Source organism: Phyllobates terribilis, unplaced genomic scaffold (assembly GCF_046119375.1).
Source record: "Phyllobates terribilis strain yellow unplaced genomic scaffold, ASM4611937v1 Scaffold_7__3_contigs__length_470593459, whole genome shotgun sequence".
Classification (NCBI taxonomy): Eukaryota; Metazoa; Chordata; class Amphibia; order Anura; family Dendrobatidae; genus Phyllobates; species Phyllobates terribilis.
In genome coordinates, this window is record NW_027362767.1 from 299,974,393 (window position 1) to 299,993,566 (window position 19,174).

General features: G+C 41.6%; 1 protein-coding gene across 1 annotated transcript in view; it reads right to left on the bottom strand.

The window, feature by feature from the left end:
- Positions 1–19,174, bottom strand: part of ARHGEF9 (Cdc42 guanine nucleotide exchange factor 9) — a 587,846-nt gene that overhangs the window by 490,174 nt on the left and 78,498 nt on the right. The window contains exon 2 of the mRNA XM_073641046.1: positions 4,539–6,158. Coding sequence (XP_073497147.1) covers positions 4,539–6,095 — 1,557 coding nt within the window. The 5' untranslated portion in view covers positions 6,096–6,158. The remainder of the gene's footprint in view (positions 1–4,538; positions 6,159–19,174) is intronic.

Here is a 19,174-nt window from a genome sequence, read left to right on the forward strand (position 1 = left end):
TCTCTCTGAAGAGACAACTTGCATATTTAATTTCCCAGAGGATCGTGCATGGCTTTTAAGTCTCCTCTGACATGCCAGGCTTGACATGTCCCTCTCCACAAGGAGAAGTGTTACCCCTTAAACCCTAGTTAATTGTTAGAAAGAACTTTGGAGCTTTGTAACTGACTGAAATCTAACTATAATAAACAAAAGAAATGTTAATTGTAAAAATTCAGTCCATCCTGAAACACTTAAAGGTTGGGTAAGGTAAGATGTGCAAAAATTAAGAGGTGCCAAAATATGAAATTTATATCAGCCAAATTCTGACGTAAATCATAGTAAATATCCAGTAACATGGCTGACCATGCCCCCACTAATATTTGCCATGCTCCCACCCATCGCAGGGGTCTAGAATCCATGCCCCCTTTTCTAACCACTTTCTGAGGTGCTGAGAGGGTTAAACAAGATACATGGTATGGAGCAACAAGAAAATATATGCAATAAATTGTTGCATAACCCCTAGTGCTCTCCCATAGTCTTCACTAATTTCAATAATGAAATTAGGCAACCTGCAAAAAATACATACATCATATATTACTGAAAACAACCAAATATCACAGGTAATTTTGGTATATTTAGAGGAAAACCTTCCCAGGAGAGTGGAAATGGAGACTAAATAATGTGCATAGCCCTGGAAGGAGACGCTCAACAAGATGGGGTGGAGGTTGTGTTTAGAGGTTCCTATGGCTATGTTGGCTATCTGGAGGTGCTAGCCAATTCTCAACAATGCCCTGATACAATATTACTTTGCATTTCCCTTTCTTTAAATTACACCATAAAGCTAAGTTCCTACAAAGAGTATTTCGTTCGTTTTTGATTTTGGTGCACAATAAATGCACCGTATTATAGTTGCAGCAAAGTTGATGGGATTTATGGAAATCTCACGCCCACTGTGCTTTTTTTTACGCTGCGTAAACTGACCTGCGATGCTTGTATCAAATCAATTTCTATTTTGTTACGTATGCGGTTTACTTGCAGATTTTCTCTTGAATCAGATGAGAAAAATCAGATAAGAAATACATATGTGTTTTTAGTGCATTTCCACATTTAATCCGCACATAGCTTTGAAAAAAACACTATTGATAAAGTCATGTAAAAGGGAGTTTAAAAAGCAAATTAGTTTTATTTAAAACATGACAATCCAAAAAGAGACAAAAAAATGCAGCTGAAAAAAAACGGGAGATAAAAATGCATGTAAAACAAGTAATAAAAGGCGCAATGAAAAAAACCGCAAGTAAACTGATTTAGCTAATAGGTGCAGAAATGCTGCAGAAAATCTGGACATCAAACACTAATCCAATCATAGTGGCAATGTAGCCTGTAAGTTACTTTAATGGAAATGCTATCATACTCTTCCTTTATAGGGGTTTTCTGTTTTAAAATATTTATGACCATAGGTTTGCACTAGGGATGGATAATAATTATCGTACAACTATAGTGCATGTAACCGCTGTCGCCAATCACTGAGCTCAGCTGAGATACCAATGTAGATGGAATGAGCCACTCAACCCAATGACTGGCAGCAGCAGTCACATGTGATGTTAATGCTGCAGCATGTCAACATAGGATTGGGGCAGTGACAGAGAGTAGTGTTGACCGAGTATGTTCTGTCCGAGTATGCTCGGGCCGAGCTCCGAGTATTTACAGCTGCTCGGTTATATGCTTGAATCACTCCCGTGTGCATGATTTGTAACTGTTTGACAGTTTTATTACTTGTGAGGAATGTGTAAGAAATAGACATTCCTCACATGTAATAAAACTGTCAAACAGTCGCAAATCATGCACACGGGAGTGATTCAAGCATATCATCGAGCAGCTATAAATACTCAGAGCTCGGCCCGAGCATACTCGGCGAAAGGGTTAATAGAACATACTCGCTCAACACTAACAGAGAGGGATCGCTGGAGCTGCGGAGGGTGAGTAACTTACATCTCTAGCACAAGCCTATGACTGTGAACAAAAATAAAATCCCTTCAGTTTCTAATTTTGTTTTATTTAAATTCCAATATTACATTACTGAAAATATTAATATTCTCTAATTTCTAATTGACTCAGTTTTAAGTTCAGTCAATACCTTTTTTTAACATTTCACAATGTTTAGACTGCCTGATCTGACGGCCCTGTCATTTGCAGTTTGATTACGAAACTTCAACAGAAATCAAATATATTCGCAAAGGAAGATTTCCCTATCTAGCTAATGAAATCTCAATGATTTTCCTTGCACACAGTTTTCCTGATGTTTATTCATAGAGCTTATCAAGTAAAACTATTGCTATTCCGGTCTACAAAATTGTATAGATTAATGGAAATAGATGAACATTCATTTCTGCATAAATTTAAAAAAGTTAGAATACTTCTCAATGCAAACTGGCAAATGCATCTAAAAATTATAATAAATGAACCTCTTCCCTCCGCAATCAGTTTGAATTTTTTTTGTGCTTTAGTTTTGACTTCCTGTCTTCCAAGAGCTATAAGTTTATTTTATTTTTCTTTATTTTTTTTCTACATAGTTACATCCTAACTTGTCTTTTTGCAAGATGTTTTGAATACTGTCATTTCATTACCATATAATGTACTGAAAAATGTGAAAAAAAAATTGTGGAACACGGAAAAAAAAGCAATTCCGCCATTGTTGCTAAGATTTAATTTTTACAGCACTGAAAATAATTATATTCACCACAGTACCAAAACTCAGCATTGAGGTGCGTGAAAGTTGTTTTTTCACTAGACAAGTTGTAGTTTTTGTTGGCACCATTTTGGGGCACATATAACTTTTTGATCACTTTTTATTCCATTTTTCAGGGGAGGTGAGGTGAGCAAAAATGACAATTCTGGTAATTTACTGTATTTTTTCCTTTTCAAATACACAGCATGTTTTTTTTTTTCCGTGTAAGATTTTTCTTTTAGTTCTGCAATGGGGAAAGAACAATCATTTCATCTTGTCATTAATGGTACCTTTGTATCTCAGGGCTTTATAGGAGCACAAGGATGGCAGACACAGGGCCTTCAGTAAGCCACCCATGAAAACACCATGATTGTGCTGCATGGAGGAACCAATGAGGTTACAGAGGGTTCCCAATCTGTCTCACCACTTAGATGCTGCAATTGGTCTGCAGCATTTAAGTGGTTAAACAGATGCGAATGGAGCTAGCTCTGATATCAGTATTTAGAGGCAAGAGTCAGCTGTATAACACAGCTGACACCCACCTTCTATGGACCAGGCTCACGTATTCAGCTTGCTCCAAAACTAAGCACCCAATATCTGTTAAACTCATCTGCCATAGTTGTACAGGATCTAGGTATATGAAAAAAATATATATACTTTTTAACAAAATGCCACCAGTAGAAATAAAGAAATCGGACATGATATTCATGGGATTTCAGGTTGTTTTTTTTAGCAGGTGGCTGTCATCTCAACCTAATCATGGCAGGTTTTTGTAGATTTTGTGCACTATTTTAAGACAGTTTGCATTATTTCAAATTATACATATAAAACACATATGCACTTTCTACTCTAATGTTAATACAGTACCTAAACAATACAACTATTTAGTGTCTACATAACACTATATATTTTCTTCATATATTTTTCACACAACACTGCCATGCATCACTTAAATAAAGCCGACATTCAGTGTCTAAATAATACTGCCATGCAATTCCTAAATAGCCAACAATCTAATTATAGTCTCATAGTCTCTGGTGGTCCAGGACACTAATATTTGCTCCAGTCTCAGGTTGCACCTCTATACCTTAGGGCAGTGTCCCCCAACTCCGGACCCCAAGAGCCACTAACACATCATGCTTTCAGGATTTCCTTAGTATTGCACAGGTGATGGAATTATCACCTGTGCAATACTAAGGCCTTAGCACTTGTACCTATGATATTCTATGGGGTCATTCACATGTCCAATTTTATTCCTTGGACCGAGTAGCCCATGGAAAAGATCAGAGACATGTCTTATTTTGATTTGAGGGTCAGATCAAAAACAGCAATACAAGACAATGGGTCTGTGAAAAAATTGGACCACACACATATTACATCCAAATGGGGTCCGATTTTCATGGGCTGTCAGAATAGAGACGGTAGAGAATTTTTTTTATTCATTTCTCCATGTACGAGAAAATCGGATGACACTCGTACCATACTCTGATCAAACTCTGATGAGAGTCTGATCAAAATAATCGGTTCAATTTTCTCGCATGTGAAAAATTGGACGTCTGAATGAGGCCTAAGGAAATGCTGAAAACAAGATTTGTTAGATGGTCTTGAGGACTACAGTTGGGGAATTATGCTTTAGAGAATCCCGTGAAAAGGAATCCTCAACAAATACCCATTTTGCCAACCTCTAAGACCGGGAAATAGTATATTTACAGCCTGCCTTAAGATTACTGCCGTCACTACTTGTAGCAGAAACTGGCTGCAAAACATTTATGGAAGAGTAAAATAAAATACTGATGAACCACAAATCATAGACAAGTGTGAATATGGTGCCTACCTCTTCACAGGAGGAGCCTGTTGATGATAAACTAATATGAGATTCGCTGTACTCAAAAACATCCTCATCTTGAACACTTGATTGAGTCATAAAAGAATTTTCAACATTTTTCTCAAAATCCGTATGCAACTGGGAGCTATTCAGAGATTCTTCTTGGGAATGGTCAGAGGAAGCATCAGAAGCTTTAGTAGAACCATCAGTACAGTTATATTGCTTAACTCGGGACAATGTAAATCTTGATTGCACAGATTCTTTTGGTTCATCATCGATATAGCATGTTTTGACAAAATTTACAATATTCTCTGCAGGTTGTGTAAGCTCCACATTGGGTGAGATGTCTTGAACCGCTAGATTATCTTGGGTGTGAGTCTCCCACACACCTGAATCAGGAGACTGTGGAAGCTCTGAAGGAAAAGTCAAAGCATTTTCATTTTCAATGACAAGAGGCTCCTTGACAGAAGAAGACTGTAGCCTGGGAGTCCGTGGAGTCGACTGAGAAACTTGGTCATCTGATGCAGATGATCTGGAGGAGCCTCTCCATTTTCTTGCTGCTACTGCTACATTGCTAAAAAACTTAAAAACGCCACCAAAGTTTTTGGATTTGCCACCACTAGCTGTGTCAGATGTTTTAGTAATGTCAATGCTGTCCTCAAATTTTTGGTCTGTTAAAAGGACGGGTGTATTATCAGGTGTGCACTCTATGCCTTGGAATGTGTTTCCCTGAATATCATCAAGTCCTTTTGAATTATCTTTTGTGGCTAGTGAAATTCCTTTTAAATAACTCCACATGTAAGAGCTCCTACCTCTACGATGTTCTGGTGGAATTTTAAGTCCCCTTCTTTGGATTTCTCCTTCAGCGATAGTAGAGCTCTTAGTGCTGACCAGTGGACGTCTACGGCTGCTACTCATGCTCTCATTGTCTATGTGCTCAGAATTCCCATTTATTCCAACACCAATATCTTGTAACCACTTGCTTTCAGTAGATAGACATTCAGAAATGCTAATATTTAACTCAACATCTTCAAAAGAGGTGTCCAAATCATCAATGTAACCTGCGTAAGAATGTCTATATGGTCGCTGTCCATCAGCATATTTCCTCGTTCTGAATAAGGCGCTAGGAATGGAAAGTTCTATGGTTTCTTGTGGTTGACTCTGAACCTTAGCTTTGGTATTCCGAAGGACAGAATTTTTAGAAAATGTTGCAGATCTCAACCTTTTAAAAGATCTCACTTTGTCCATGAAAGATAGCTTAGGTTTGGGGTCAATGATTTCAGTGGTAAGTATCATAGACTGAGGTCTCTTAGCGCGTCCAGAGTTTGCCCTCCGCCTACTGACAAAACTCCAAATACGAGTCCCTTTTGCTTTCTTTTCATACCTGTGCAGTGAATCTTCTGTCTGAAGTTGAGTGGAAACGCCACTCACTTCACATGGATCAAGTTCACAAATTGCCATATTGTCTGTATTGTTCTCCTTGGGAAGAGCCTGAAAGCTTTTGTTCATGTACCCATTGAGGATTACATCAGAATGGTTCTTTAAATCGCCATTTATAGCTTCCATGGCTTGGTCTCCAGCCCCTCACCACATCTCTTCTCCTTCCAGTGCACAGGCAATACAAGAAAGCTGTGGAAGAAAAACAGAAACATTAAACCAAAGTTTGCTAGGACACATGCATGTATATATATATATTAAAATAAGTAAAATGCCAATACATAACTTATAACTTAGAACCTCGGTATTGAAAAAAAAGGCTGAGTTGCAATACCAGACACAACCTAAATACAAATGTGGCGCTGTATCATAAAAAATAGGTTTATGATGCACTTTTCATCATCTTTAAAAAATGCAACTTTTAACACCATCCATATAATGCATCTAAATTCAGGATTCCTCAGTCCTAGTATAAGAACATAGCAAAAAGAAACAAGTCATACAATGCTCCAGTTTGCATATAAAATATATTGGCTTATTAATTACTTGATTGCACATATCCAAATATAAACACCTTTACAACAGATACTTGATGCTTGAAGAAGGGGAAGGCCCCACCCCCCACCCCACCGCTTCTTCTATAAGGGCACATAAATAACCAATCAACCTAACATTGTGATTTTCTATGTAAGTGCCTATTAGTAAGAGTAAATTACAACAGAAATGCTCTTAAAGGGAATCAGTCAGCAGGTTTTTTCTATGTGATCTGACAGCAACATGGGGTAGGGACAGAGACCCTGATTCCAGCGATGTATCACTTAGTATACTGGGTGCAGCAGCTATGATAGTCACAGTTTTCCCTGCTGCAGATATAGCAGAGCTCAGTTGTTGAGCTGTGTATAACCCCAACCACAGCTTCTGTGTACATTGTATAGTGACAGAGAGCTGATAATCAGCGCTGGGGTTGTGATTGGACTAGGAGACAGGAGGCCAGTTGTCCTGGCGTGATAATCTCCTGCTGATAAAACACTCATCTTATTGAAACAGAAACACGCAGCTCAGTAAGTGACACATCTTTGTAACTAGGGTCTCAGCTCTTACACCACACTGCTGTCAGATTATATAGCAGCACCTGCTTATGGATTGTCTTTAAAGAGAACCTGTCACTAGGTCAAAAATAGAAATAGATAATTATTGTTTTTATTTTATTCCCGCTGCTCCCCTGTGTATTCCGTTTTTTGTTTTATTTTTTTTTTTATTTTATTTTTTGAATCCACTATACAGTTTTAGAGATGGGGGCTTTTTTATTTAGTGTTAATTATGATGACCTTTACTAAGGGGGTGTGGTTTACATGAATCCTCAGGGGTGTGTCTTTAGATTGAATGTAATTTAAAATAAAAAAATTGCATTGCATTTTTTATTTACCTTTTCCCACACTTGGAATTTTTTTCCCTATTTTCAGTACATAATATAGTAAAGTGATTGGTGTCATTCAAAAACTCATCTCATACAGATCAAGACCCCATTTGTCTATGTTGGTAGACAAAATCAAAAAGTTATGGCTCTTGGACAAATGAGATGAAATTCGAAAGCACAAGAAAATGGAAAAAAGAAATCCTGGTCATGAAGGGTTTAAATAAATTTGCAAATAGATCATAGAAATGCAAAAATAATTTAACACATACGATGCCTATAAGGACAGTGATAAAAAAAAAATGTAACATAAAAGATCATATGGATTAACAATTTGTGTGTCTTTCAATGACAAAAATGATATGTTTTGGAGCTGAGATTTGGCTGTAAAAAAAAAAAATCATACGTGACTTTACATAGAAGTCTATGGGGCCTGGGTCTTGAGTGACTTGTTATCAAATATCCAAAAATGTTTATTTTTTTGCAATGGTCATTTCATGGTGGTGTTAGGTCGAAGGTCGCAATGCAACCCCATTGACAATCATTGGATGTGATGTCGCACAGCAACTCCATGTTCGTCTCGTGTCACCATGTAGCTGTAAGCCAGAGGTCTCAAACACGTGGCCCATGGGCCACATGCGGCCCCTGAGGCTGCTTTATGCGGCCCGCAGGCACAGACCCCTTGACGATCCCGACTTGGTCCAGGAGGAGCCGCCGACAGCAGCGCTACATTGCCGCGCACTGCGCAGAGACCGGCTCTCTGCACAGCATTTTCAATGCCGTCCGCCGGCCAATCAGAAGCCAGCAGCTGACATCTGCGTCCCAGCGCAGCAGCGTATGACATCACTGCCATACGCAGATGTCAGCTGCTGGCCTCTGATAGGCCGGCGGCTGGCATTGGAAATGCTGTGCAGAGAGCCGGTCTCTGCGCAGTGCGCGGCAATGCAGCGCTGCTGTCGGCGGCTCCTCCTGGACCAAGTCGGGATCGTCAAGGGGTCTGTGCCTGCGGGCCGCATGTGCACAAAGGATGCCGAGGGACAGATGAGAAGAATCTTTTTTTTTTCTCTTTTATGTGTATGTGAAGAACAGCACAATAGGGGACAATTCTACAAGATGGGGACCTGGATGGGGCACATTACTGCAAGATGGGGACCACCAGGATGGAGCATATTACTACATGATAGGGACCCCCAGGATGGGGCACATTACTACAAGATGGGGACCACCAGGATGGGGCACATTACTGCACGATGGGGACCACCAGGATGGGGCATCTTACTACAAGATGGAGACCACCAGGATGGGGTGCATTACTGCAAGATGGGGACCACCAAGATGGAGCACATTACTGCAAAATGGGGACCACCAGGATGGGGCACATTACTTCAAGATGGGGACCAGGATGAGGGCACATTACTGCAAGATGGGGACCACCAGGATGGGCACATTACTACAAGATTGGGACCACCAGGATGGGGCACATTACTGCAAGATGGGGACCACCAGGATGGGGCACATTACTAAAAGATGGAGACCAGGATGGGGCACATTACTACAAGATTGGGACCACCAGGATGGGCACATTACTACAAGATGGGGACCACCAGGATGGGGCACATAACTACAAGATGGGGACCACCAGGATGGGGCACATTACTACAAGATGGGGACCACCAGGATGGGCACATTACTACAAGATGGGGACCACCAGGATGGGGCACATAACTACAAGATTGGGACCACCAGGATGGGGCACATTACTACAAGATGGAGACCAGGATGGGGCACATTACTACAAGATGGGGACCACCAGGATGGGGCACATAACTACAAGATTGGGACCACCAGGATGGGCACATTACTACAAGATGGGGACCACCAGGATGGGGCACATAACTACAAGATTGGGACCACCAGGATGGGGCACATTACTACAAGATGGGGACCACCAGGTTGGGGCACATTATTACAAGATGGGGACTACCAGTATGGGGCACATTACTAGATGTTTGTCAGAATTACTATATGGTGCTAATAGTAAAACAATGTTACTGTATGTGGCCAATTGGAGGAAACAAAATTGTAAAAATAAAAAAAAAATTAAAATTAAAAATAAAGCATGAAATAATATTGTGCCACTAAATATGCTGTTTTATATATAAACTAAAGTAAACACAAAAAAGTGCACGTTTCTTATCGCCACATCCATAATGACCCAAGCTATAAAAAAATAAAATAAATACAGCAAAAATGTTCAGACGGTGTATACAAAAAAAATGGTATCACTAAAAATGTCACTTTGACCTGCAAAGAATGCGGCCCCCTAAATTTACATTTTTTCCATGTGCGGCCCATATACCCAGCCGAGTTTGAGACCCCTGCTCTAAGCTAAATGTTCTTACCCCAAGCAGCATTAGGAGTATGTTACTATGTATGTGATATAATGAAGACATTCATGATTTATTCGTGCATCGTTTCTTCTGTGTAATATTGTAACTGAACAGAAAAGCATGTGCTCCACACTGGTGACATGTCCTGACAAAATCCATCCCGTCATTATGTTACCAGCAGAACGAAGATGAATGAGACTGAAGAAGAGCGTTAATCATCAGACAACATAACTGCCGAGGTTTAAGAAAGACACCCGTAGCCAATAAGTGTTGTGAGCAGGATTCATCCATCCCGTACGGGCGGTATCTGATGCAGTGTGATGGCGGCACTCTACACTACATCTCTAGACTTGTACAAGAATTTAAAACAAGACAGACAAGAACGCACAAGTCTAACAGCCATACGGGAAGGGATAGGACGCAAAGCATCTGACATGAAAAAGGGACTTCAAGACTGCAATTTTTGTCATTCTTCATAGTCATCTGCTAATAAGTGGCTTTTAGATAGATTGTCTAAATTTTTAGAAAAAGAAAAGTACGACTACATACAACATAGTGCTACTGTTCCTAATGGGGGCATTTCTGGCGTGCAAGTTTATTCATTGCATAGAGGGAATAAACTGCTTTCAGAACTTCATTGAAATTCAATATAAAATCCGTCTTTTTCCAGACATCTGCTGCCATAGGGCAGTTGGGAAAACCCTATATACAAGATGGTTGGCATAGCCTATCAAAATCTATTGGTTTAATTTCGCTAAATTTTATGCAGGTGTAAAAAATGTAGTGATATTTTGTTATTATATTATATTATTATATTGAGTTCATATTTACATAAACATATAACACAACTAAGAAAAGTTACCTAACCAAATGAATATGAAACTAACAATACCGTGGACGGCAAGAAGAACAAATATATCAATTTTAGAACAAATCAAGCCACTCGAGGCAAGGATCACCAAGCTACCACTTGCCTACTTTGGACACATCATACGAAGAGAGCAAACACTGGAGATGAACATCATGGTCGGAAGAATAGAAGGAACAAGGCAAAGAGGAAGATCAGCAGCCCGATGGCTTCTTACTATCAAGATAACGGTGGAGAAGACCCTGGTGGACCTATCTAAGCCTGCTCAAGATGGATCTTCCTACAGATCGTTCATCCATCAAGTCACCATGGCTGAAGATCGAATCAAAGGCCGTTAATAATAATAAAAATAATAACACAACTGCAATGAAAAAGTAAGTAATATGCACAGGCATGTATACATGTACTGCTACACTGCATGCTACAGGCGACAGACAACTGTACAAGGTAGGGATGAAAAGTATAAAGTGGTCTGTTCTCTTTGCAGGTCTACTAATTTACTATGGAATTTTACAAATAATGGAAAACACTATTAATTAAGTTGGTCACAGTGTAAAAGAAGAATCAAGGATGGTTTAGGTTGACAATGCGAGCGCTATATTGGATTCTTTGCTATACAGTATGTCCCTGTGTCAGTGAAAGGGTTAACGAGCTGAAGAATCTGTCAGCCCCATGTAACAGTCAGTCAGCAGTGTGAAGCTGCAATGATGTGACAGTCGCCAGTGTTTGCACAGTGACCTTTTCATAGCTGTGCACTGAGCTTCAGTCACTGACATGCTGATCTAACAGGAGCTGACGTCTGCACACCAATGGTTAAAATAATAGACGCCCTTCTCCACGGTTTAGGTGTGGATTCCTTGCTCCACAAAAGAGGGTCTTTTAGAATTAAGGGTCACTTGGTGTCACTATCAAAATGACCTTACAATACACTGTCCGATCTGACTGTAGTGATGCATAGTCATTCATCCGGCACCCAGCATTGTGGAAGGGCTTCCATGTAGCTTTGCTTGTCATTGTGTTAGGGCTCGTGCAAACAAGGGTATTATAGGTCCGAGTGCGATCTGACAAGACATCGGATTGCTCTCAGGCCAATGTTATTCTATGGGGCTGTGTATGTGTCAGATTTTATTTTTTTTCAAAAAATCGCTGCATGCCCAAGTTTGATATTCGTACCACACTCGGCCATGCAAGTGGAAACCATCTGACTGCACTCGGAAGACATCTGAGTGCAGTCCAATTTCCATGGACTTACAACATTTTCTCCATCTTCTCCTCATCCGAGAGAATCAGATCACACTATGATCAAACTCTGATTACACTGTGCTCATAGCGCGATTCGCATGACCAATCCGATTCTCTTATCTGCTGATCGTCTGCACCTGCCCTTACCAAACTTCTTTTCTTGTGCTTTTCATCATGGGCCGTTGTAAGGGACTAAACACACAGTGTTAGGCCATGTTCACAAGTTCAGTATCTGGTCAATATTTCACATAAGTGTATGTAAGCCAAGAACAGGAGTGGGTGATAAATACAGAAGTGGTGACGTGTTTCTATTATACTTTTCCTCTGATTATTCTACTCCTGATTTTGTCTTACAAATACTGATGTGAAATACTGACCAAATACTGAACATGTGAACACAGCCTAATTCTCACACTGACACCCTTTCCTTAGACATGTGGCACTAAGAGCCCATATCTTACCTGCCCAACATATATTAATAACTTTTGCAATTTTTTGCTATAGCCCTACAAATTGCAGACTTGCTGTAAAACATATTCTAAACCACTTGGCATTTCCCTAGAAAAGAGAAATATCTTTTTTTTTTATTTAATCTTTAGATTTATTTACCTTTTCATTAATTTTTCACTTGATAATTGTTGCCTTGCAGCGCTGGGGTCCAGGGTTCAAATCCCACCAAGGACAACATCTGCAAGGAGTTTGTATGTTCTCCCCGTGTTTGTGTGGGTTTCCTCCGGGTTCTCCCGTTTCCTCCCACACTCCAAAGAGGGACTTTAGTCCCAATGGGGAGAGTGATGGTGATGTCTGTAAAGCGCTATGGTGTATGTATGAGCTGTACAAGCAAGCATAATATGTAGCTGCAATTTATACATACAACTTAATGTAGAAGATTTCTTTGTATCAGCTCAACAAAATTGTTAAAATCAATGAGTTGCACTACTAAAAATTACAATAAAAAAATTAAAGTTAAGCCTTTTTGTAAAGCAAAAAATGATAGAGACAGGCGCTGGATAATTACAGTAAGTGTGCAAAGATAGATCCCTCTTTCTTTCAAGAAACCTCATTATTTACCAGCTAAGGATGTCCTGGTAGAGCTTCTGCATATCCGTTTTTTCTCTAAGGCAGGAAGAAAATGTCAGGAAGTGAGAGAATAAAGAGACTTAAAGAAGGTCCACTTAACCCTCTTGGAGTCAGGTCAGCTCATTATGTGTTTGCATTTCATGTTCTAATGGCAGTGAAAGAGTCATACGGTACAATGGTGATGTCATTCAGGCCGCCTGTGTTCTACTCTACCGAGGTGGAAAAAAACAGGCAACTTCCGTCCTTACAAACTTAAGAAACTTGTTTCCCATGTCAGACAGGAAACCGGCACTAATGGACTGGCTCCTCCACTTTTTGGCATCAGGGCCAGCGCGTGTTATTGATTTCATGTGCAAAGTAACATCATTTCCCTTTATTGAAAAAGCTCTGAAATAATATATGTAAAACTCAATATGCAGTTTACCAGCATAACATTATAAAAAGCAGTATTTAAAAACTTTATTACAAATATTTTCGCTGGATGACAAGTCAATAATTTATTATCATGTTTTTTTGGGGGAGGTTTTGATTAAATTTAGGGCACCACACAACGTTTTCCCACCTAATTTATTGGTGCATCTAAAAAAAAAGAAACTATTGTCTTCATTGTCTTCCAGGTGTCATGGTGGCATCCACTTAGATACCAAAATGTATGTGTTGACTGACCTACGATGACCAAAGTGAGGGTCAAAATCGTACAATTCAAGCACTAAAATGTGCACCAAGGTGGCTCAGTGGTTAGCACTGTAGCTTTGAAGTACTGGGTTACTGGATTCAGATCCCATCAAGGACAACATCTGCAAGGAGTTTGTAAGTTCTCCCCGTTGTCGTACAGGATGCCATTGATTTCAAACTCCAAAGACATATTGATAGAGAATGTAGATTGTGAGCCCCAATGGGGACAGTGATGATGATGTCTGTAAAGCGCTGTGAAATATGATGGTGCTAGATATGATAATAGAAGTGGAGGTCAGACTACACAGGGTTTGTCTGTATACATGAGTCTGATTAAGCGCTGTGCACCAGTCAAGAATATTTGCAATTGTCGCTTCATTTTTGTCCTGTAGACACGTCCGTGTAATAATGAAAGAAAACAAAAAAAAAGAAAGGTCCCCAGGTAACAGAAACATCTGGCACACTATATATTCTTCCTCTTTATTTGCCTGGTATTAAATTTACTGCTGACCAATAGAACCATCATAGAAAACAATGCAGGCATGGATAGATTACGGCACATTGAGTTATTGCCGAATTGTGCAAACGTAGGTTATTCCTGACTTCACAGGGAGCTGTCGGAGCAGTCAGAGGTCACCCTTTCTGATTCTCTGTTGGGAGGAAAAAAATCTGCAAATTGGACGCCACTGCATACAGCTGCATACCTTCCTTATTGCTTGTATATTATATTAATTATTGGTGTCCTTAATGCTGAGAAAGACAGTTACTTTTCCATCATGCAAAACCATTAGTGAGGCATCTCATTGGCTCCAAATTTATTTTGCAGCAGGAAAATGACCTAAACATACCGCTAGTGTCATTAAGAACTACCTTTATTGTGAAGAAGAACAAGGAGTCCTGGAAATTATGATATGGCCTCAGGGGCATAACGATGGTAGTCACAGAGGGTGCAACCACGGCCCTTATAGGAGGGGGGCCTCCCGACGCCAGTGCCTATTTCAGCTGGATGTGTGTCCGAGGACGCACGTTTATCTGAAGTGTACTGTGTTTCAGAGACCTGCAGGCTCCCGGCACTGTAATACATGCTGCTGGCCACTCCGAGGCTGGCAGCTGACGCTGGCGTACTCTTAATGAGCAGAGCATGGCAGTGCCCATGGCTGGAACACCGAAGTCAACTGCAGGCTATAGAAGAGGACCCCGCACATCGTGGAAAAGGAGGAAGGGAAGAAGAATAGTTTATTTTTTTTTAATGTGTTGAAAAAGAGTGGCAAAATGTACATTCTACCAGGTAGAGGCCCAGGATGGGGGACATTATACCAGGATGGGGCTTATTATACCAGGAAGGGCCTAAGGACGGAAGACATTACATTAGGAAGGGGCCAAGGATGGGGGTAATTATACCAGGATGAGAGTCATTATACCAGGGAAGGGCCCAGGATGGGGGGACATTGTTCTAGGATGTGGGACATTATACCAGGAAGGGGCCCAGGGTAGGGGACATTGTTATAGGATGAGGAACATTATACCAAGATGGGGGACATTGTTACAGGAAGAGACCAGGATGGGAGACATTATTACAGTAAGGGACCCAGGACAGGAAACATTATAACAAGAAGGGGCACAGGATGGGGGACAGTATATAAGGAACGCGACCAGGATGAGGGACATTATTACTGCATGGGGGCCAGGACGGGGGACATTATTATAAAAGGGGCCAGGACTGGGGACATTACTACAGGAAGGGGTTTGAATGGGTGACATTATTACCGAAAGGGGCCAGAAGGGTAACATTATTACAGAAAGGGGTCCAGGATGGGGGGCATTATTACAGGAAGGGGCTAGGTTGGGGACATTATTGCAGAAAGGGGCCAGGGCGGGGTACATTATTATAGAAAGAGGCCAGAAAGGGGGACATTATTACAGAAAGAGGCCAGAAAGGGGGACATTATTACATGGAGTGTGAATATGTATGTCTCTTTAGGATCTAGAGCACTACAAACGCTCATGCAGTTGACCAACATGGAGTTACACCATTGTATGGCCCCCAAAGAGTAATATTCTCATCATCAAGTTAGTCTGGAATTATATGAAGAGACAGAAGGATGTGCATAAGTCTATGTGGCATCCTGCTGTTCACACGTACCACAGGACCCAAAAGGGTGCATGGATGGACTTCTCTACGAGAAGCCCTCGTTACAAACAAACACCTCGACCCTTCCACCTCATACCACCAGAGGAAGCCCGTTAGGGATATATATATATGGAGGGTGGAGCCAGGCAGTTCAGTCTCAGTCTGAGAGAGAGTGTGCAGCCACTGAGAGCAGTGAAGATGCAGCACGGCTGCTGCTGTATTGAGGACCCCAAGTGTGGCCGGAGGCAAAGAGGAGGAGTTGAGGGGGCAGAGGAGCATCATAGGCTCATCCCAAGACACTAACCGGACACTGGGACCGCGCCTAGAGGGTCCTTTATACCCAGTAGGGATCACCAGCATACCAGGAGGACTACAAGTCCCTGGTCGACCTGAAGCTAAACCCTTGACAGGACTAGGAACCACGAAGGCCCCGGTGTCCAGGGATAGTGGTTGCCAGAAAAAGGTCCTACTACCAAGCGACAGGTGAAGGAACAACACGACACAGAAGCTAGGCCCAGTTGCAGGCTGGCCAGGAGCTTAGAGAGAGGGAGACACGGACCAGGAGGCCTTATACCCGCTCACTGGGGAGAAGTCCTGAAGTGCTCCCTTCATACCGAGTACCCTGGACCGTACCTGACATCCGCACCAGTAAAGGTACAGAAGTGAATCCCCTGTCTCTGTCAGTTACTCCTGCTGCGCCATCTCTCCTGCACTACAAGACCCAGCATCACCACCATCTGCACCTACTGCCCCGGGGGCCCGCTCCGCCTGTGGGGAGCAGGAACATCCCAGCTGCCATCCCATCACCCCCGGAGGTCTGCAGCAGCGCCGGTAACCATTACCGGAAACCACAGGTGGCGTCACGAGACAAACTGTACACTAAAACCCCTTTTTAAAGAGAGACCCAGAGTACGGGCCCAGGAGCAGACTGCCGTGACCTCCTAAACAAGGTAAAAGGCCCGGGTACTGAGTCCCCTATATTCCTCCTGGGTGACACATCTACATCCACACAAGATCTGTGGTTAGTGCTCCAAGATGTTTGGAGAAACCTCCCCGCTGAGTTCCTTCAAAAATGAGTGCACCTAGAAAAATTGATGCAGTCTAGAAGGTAATGAGTAGTGTTGAGCGATACCTTCCGATATCGGGAAATATCGGATCGGATTGGATCGGACCGATACCCAAAAAATATCGGATATCGCCGATTCCGATACCGGAAACCAATGCAAGTCAATGGGACACAAATATCGGAATAAAAATAAACCCTTTCTTTCCTTGTAGGTTAATTCTACATGAAGGAAAACAACTAAGAATATTGTAGAATGTATTACATGAAAAGCCGGCAATTCAGCAGCGGCATACACCGGTACCCGACAATTTAGAACAGAAAGAATAGAGCATCACACATAGATTAGATAGATAGAAACATGTCAGTCACATATATAATAAGTACAGTGATAGTGTTGATTACTGTACTAGTCATTTAGTGTTAAAATAAAGTATTTAAAAAAAAAAAAAATTGGCGTGGGGTTCCCCGTAATTTTAGTCTCTAGCGGAGGTTAAGCCGACGGCTGGGGCAGATGTTTGAAGCCTGGGAAGGGGGTAATACCCACGGAGCTTCCCAGGCTACTAATATCAGCCCCCAGCTGAATACCTAGCCTTTACTAGCTATTAAAATGGGGGACCCCCCCAAAAAAAATGACGTGGGGGTCCCCCCTATTTTAATAGCTAGCAAAGGCTAGGCAGACAGCTGGGGGCTGATATTAATAGCCCAGGAAGGGTGTCATGAATATTGGCCCCCTCCCAGGCTAGAAACACCAGCCGTCAGCCGTCCCAGAAATGGCGCATCCTCTGGCACTTAGCCTCGCTCTTCCCACTGCCCTGTAGCGGTGGCAGTGGGGAAATATGGCTGGGGTTGATGTCAGCTTATAATGCCAGCTGACATCAAGCCCAGGTTAGTAATGGAGAGGTGTCTATAAGACACACCCATTACTAACCCCATAGTGAAAGTTAAAAAAAATTGAAATAAACTCACAATTCTTTATTGTTCTAAATTAAACCATACTTACCATCACGCCCATTCCAGCTGAAGCCAATGTCTTCTGCAATAAAAGTAAAATAATAAACCAACATCATCCTTATTCAGCCTGTCATGTGAATGTAGCAGAGCTGGAGCCGTCCTGGGAACCATGGAAAGGTAAGGATGATGTTGGTTTATTATTTTACTTTTATTGCAGAAGACATTGGCTTCAGCTGGAATGGGCGTGATGGTAAGTATGGTTTAATTTAAAACATTAAAAAATTGTGTGTTTATTTCAATTAAAGGACTTTATTCTGGGTGTTGTGTTTTTTTTAAATACTTTACTAGCAATTCATGGCGGTCATGTCTAATATTGGCGTGACCCCATGAATTTCGGGCTTAGGGCCAGCTGATAATACCAAGCTGGCCCTAACCCCTTTATTACCCAGTGAGCCACCGCACCAGGGCCCTGGATGAGTTGGTTACAGCGCCAGAAGATGAACGCGCCATTTTCTAGGGTGGCCGCGGACTGCAATTTGCAGCGGGGGGGGGCCCAGAAAGCTTGGGCCTCCCTGCGCTGTGGATTCCAGCCCCCAGCTGCCTAGTTGTACCTGGCTGGACACAAAAATAGGGCGAAGCCCCACGTATTTTTTTTTTTTATTATTTCATGAAATTCATGAAATAATTTAAAAAAAAAAGGGCTTCCCTATATTGTTGTGTCCGGCAGGTACCAATACACATCTGGTGGTTGGGGGCAGCCCGTTCCAGCTGAAGTCAATGTCTTCTGCAATCAAAGTAAAATAATAAACCAACATCATCCTTACCTTTCCATGGTTCCCAGGACGGCTCCAGCTCTGCTTCATTCACATGACAGGCTGGATCGCAGCCGAAAGCTGCCATCCAGCTTGCCATGCCGCAGACACTGAGAAGCGCAGGCATGCTTGCGCTCCTCAGTGTCTGGCTGTGACGGCATCCAGATGAGCCGAGGTCATGTCCAATGAACTCGGCTCACCTCATGCACGTCACTGACAGCGTGGGAAAATTCTCCTGCGCTTGCCGTGCCGTGGTCTGTACTGTATATATATATATATATATATATATATATATATATATATATACTGTATATAATATATATGTGTTTACAAACAACCCCTGGCAAAAATTATGGAATCACCGAGCTCGGAGGATGTTCATTCAGTTGTTTAATTTTGTTGAAAAAAAGCAGATCACAGACATGGCACAAAACTTAAGTCATTTCAAATGGCAACTTTAGGGCTTTAAGAAACACTAAAAGAAATCAAGATTAAAAATGTGTTACTCAGTAAGGGTAATTTTTTTCAGACCAAGCAGAGGGAAAAAAAATTATGGAATCACTCAATTCTGAGGAAAAA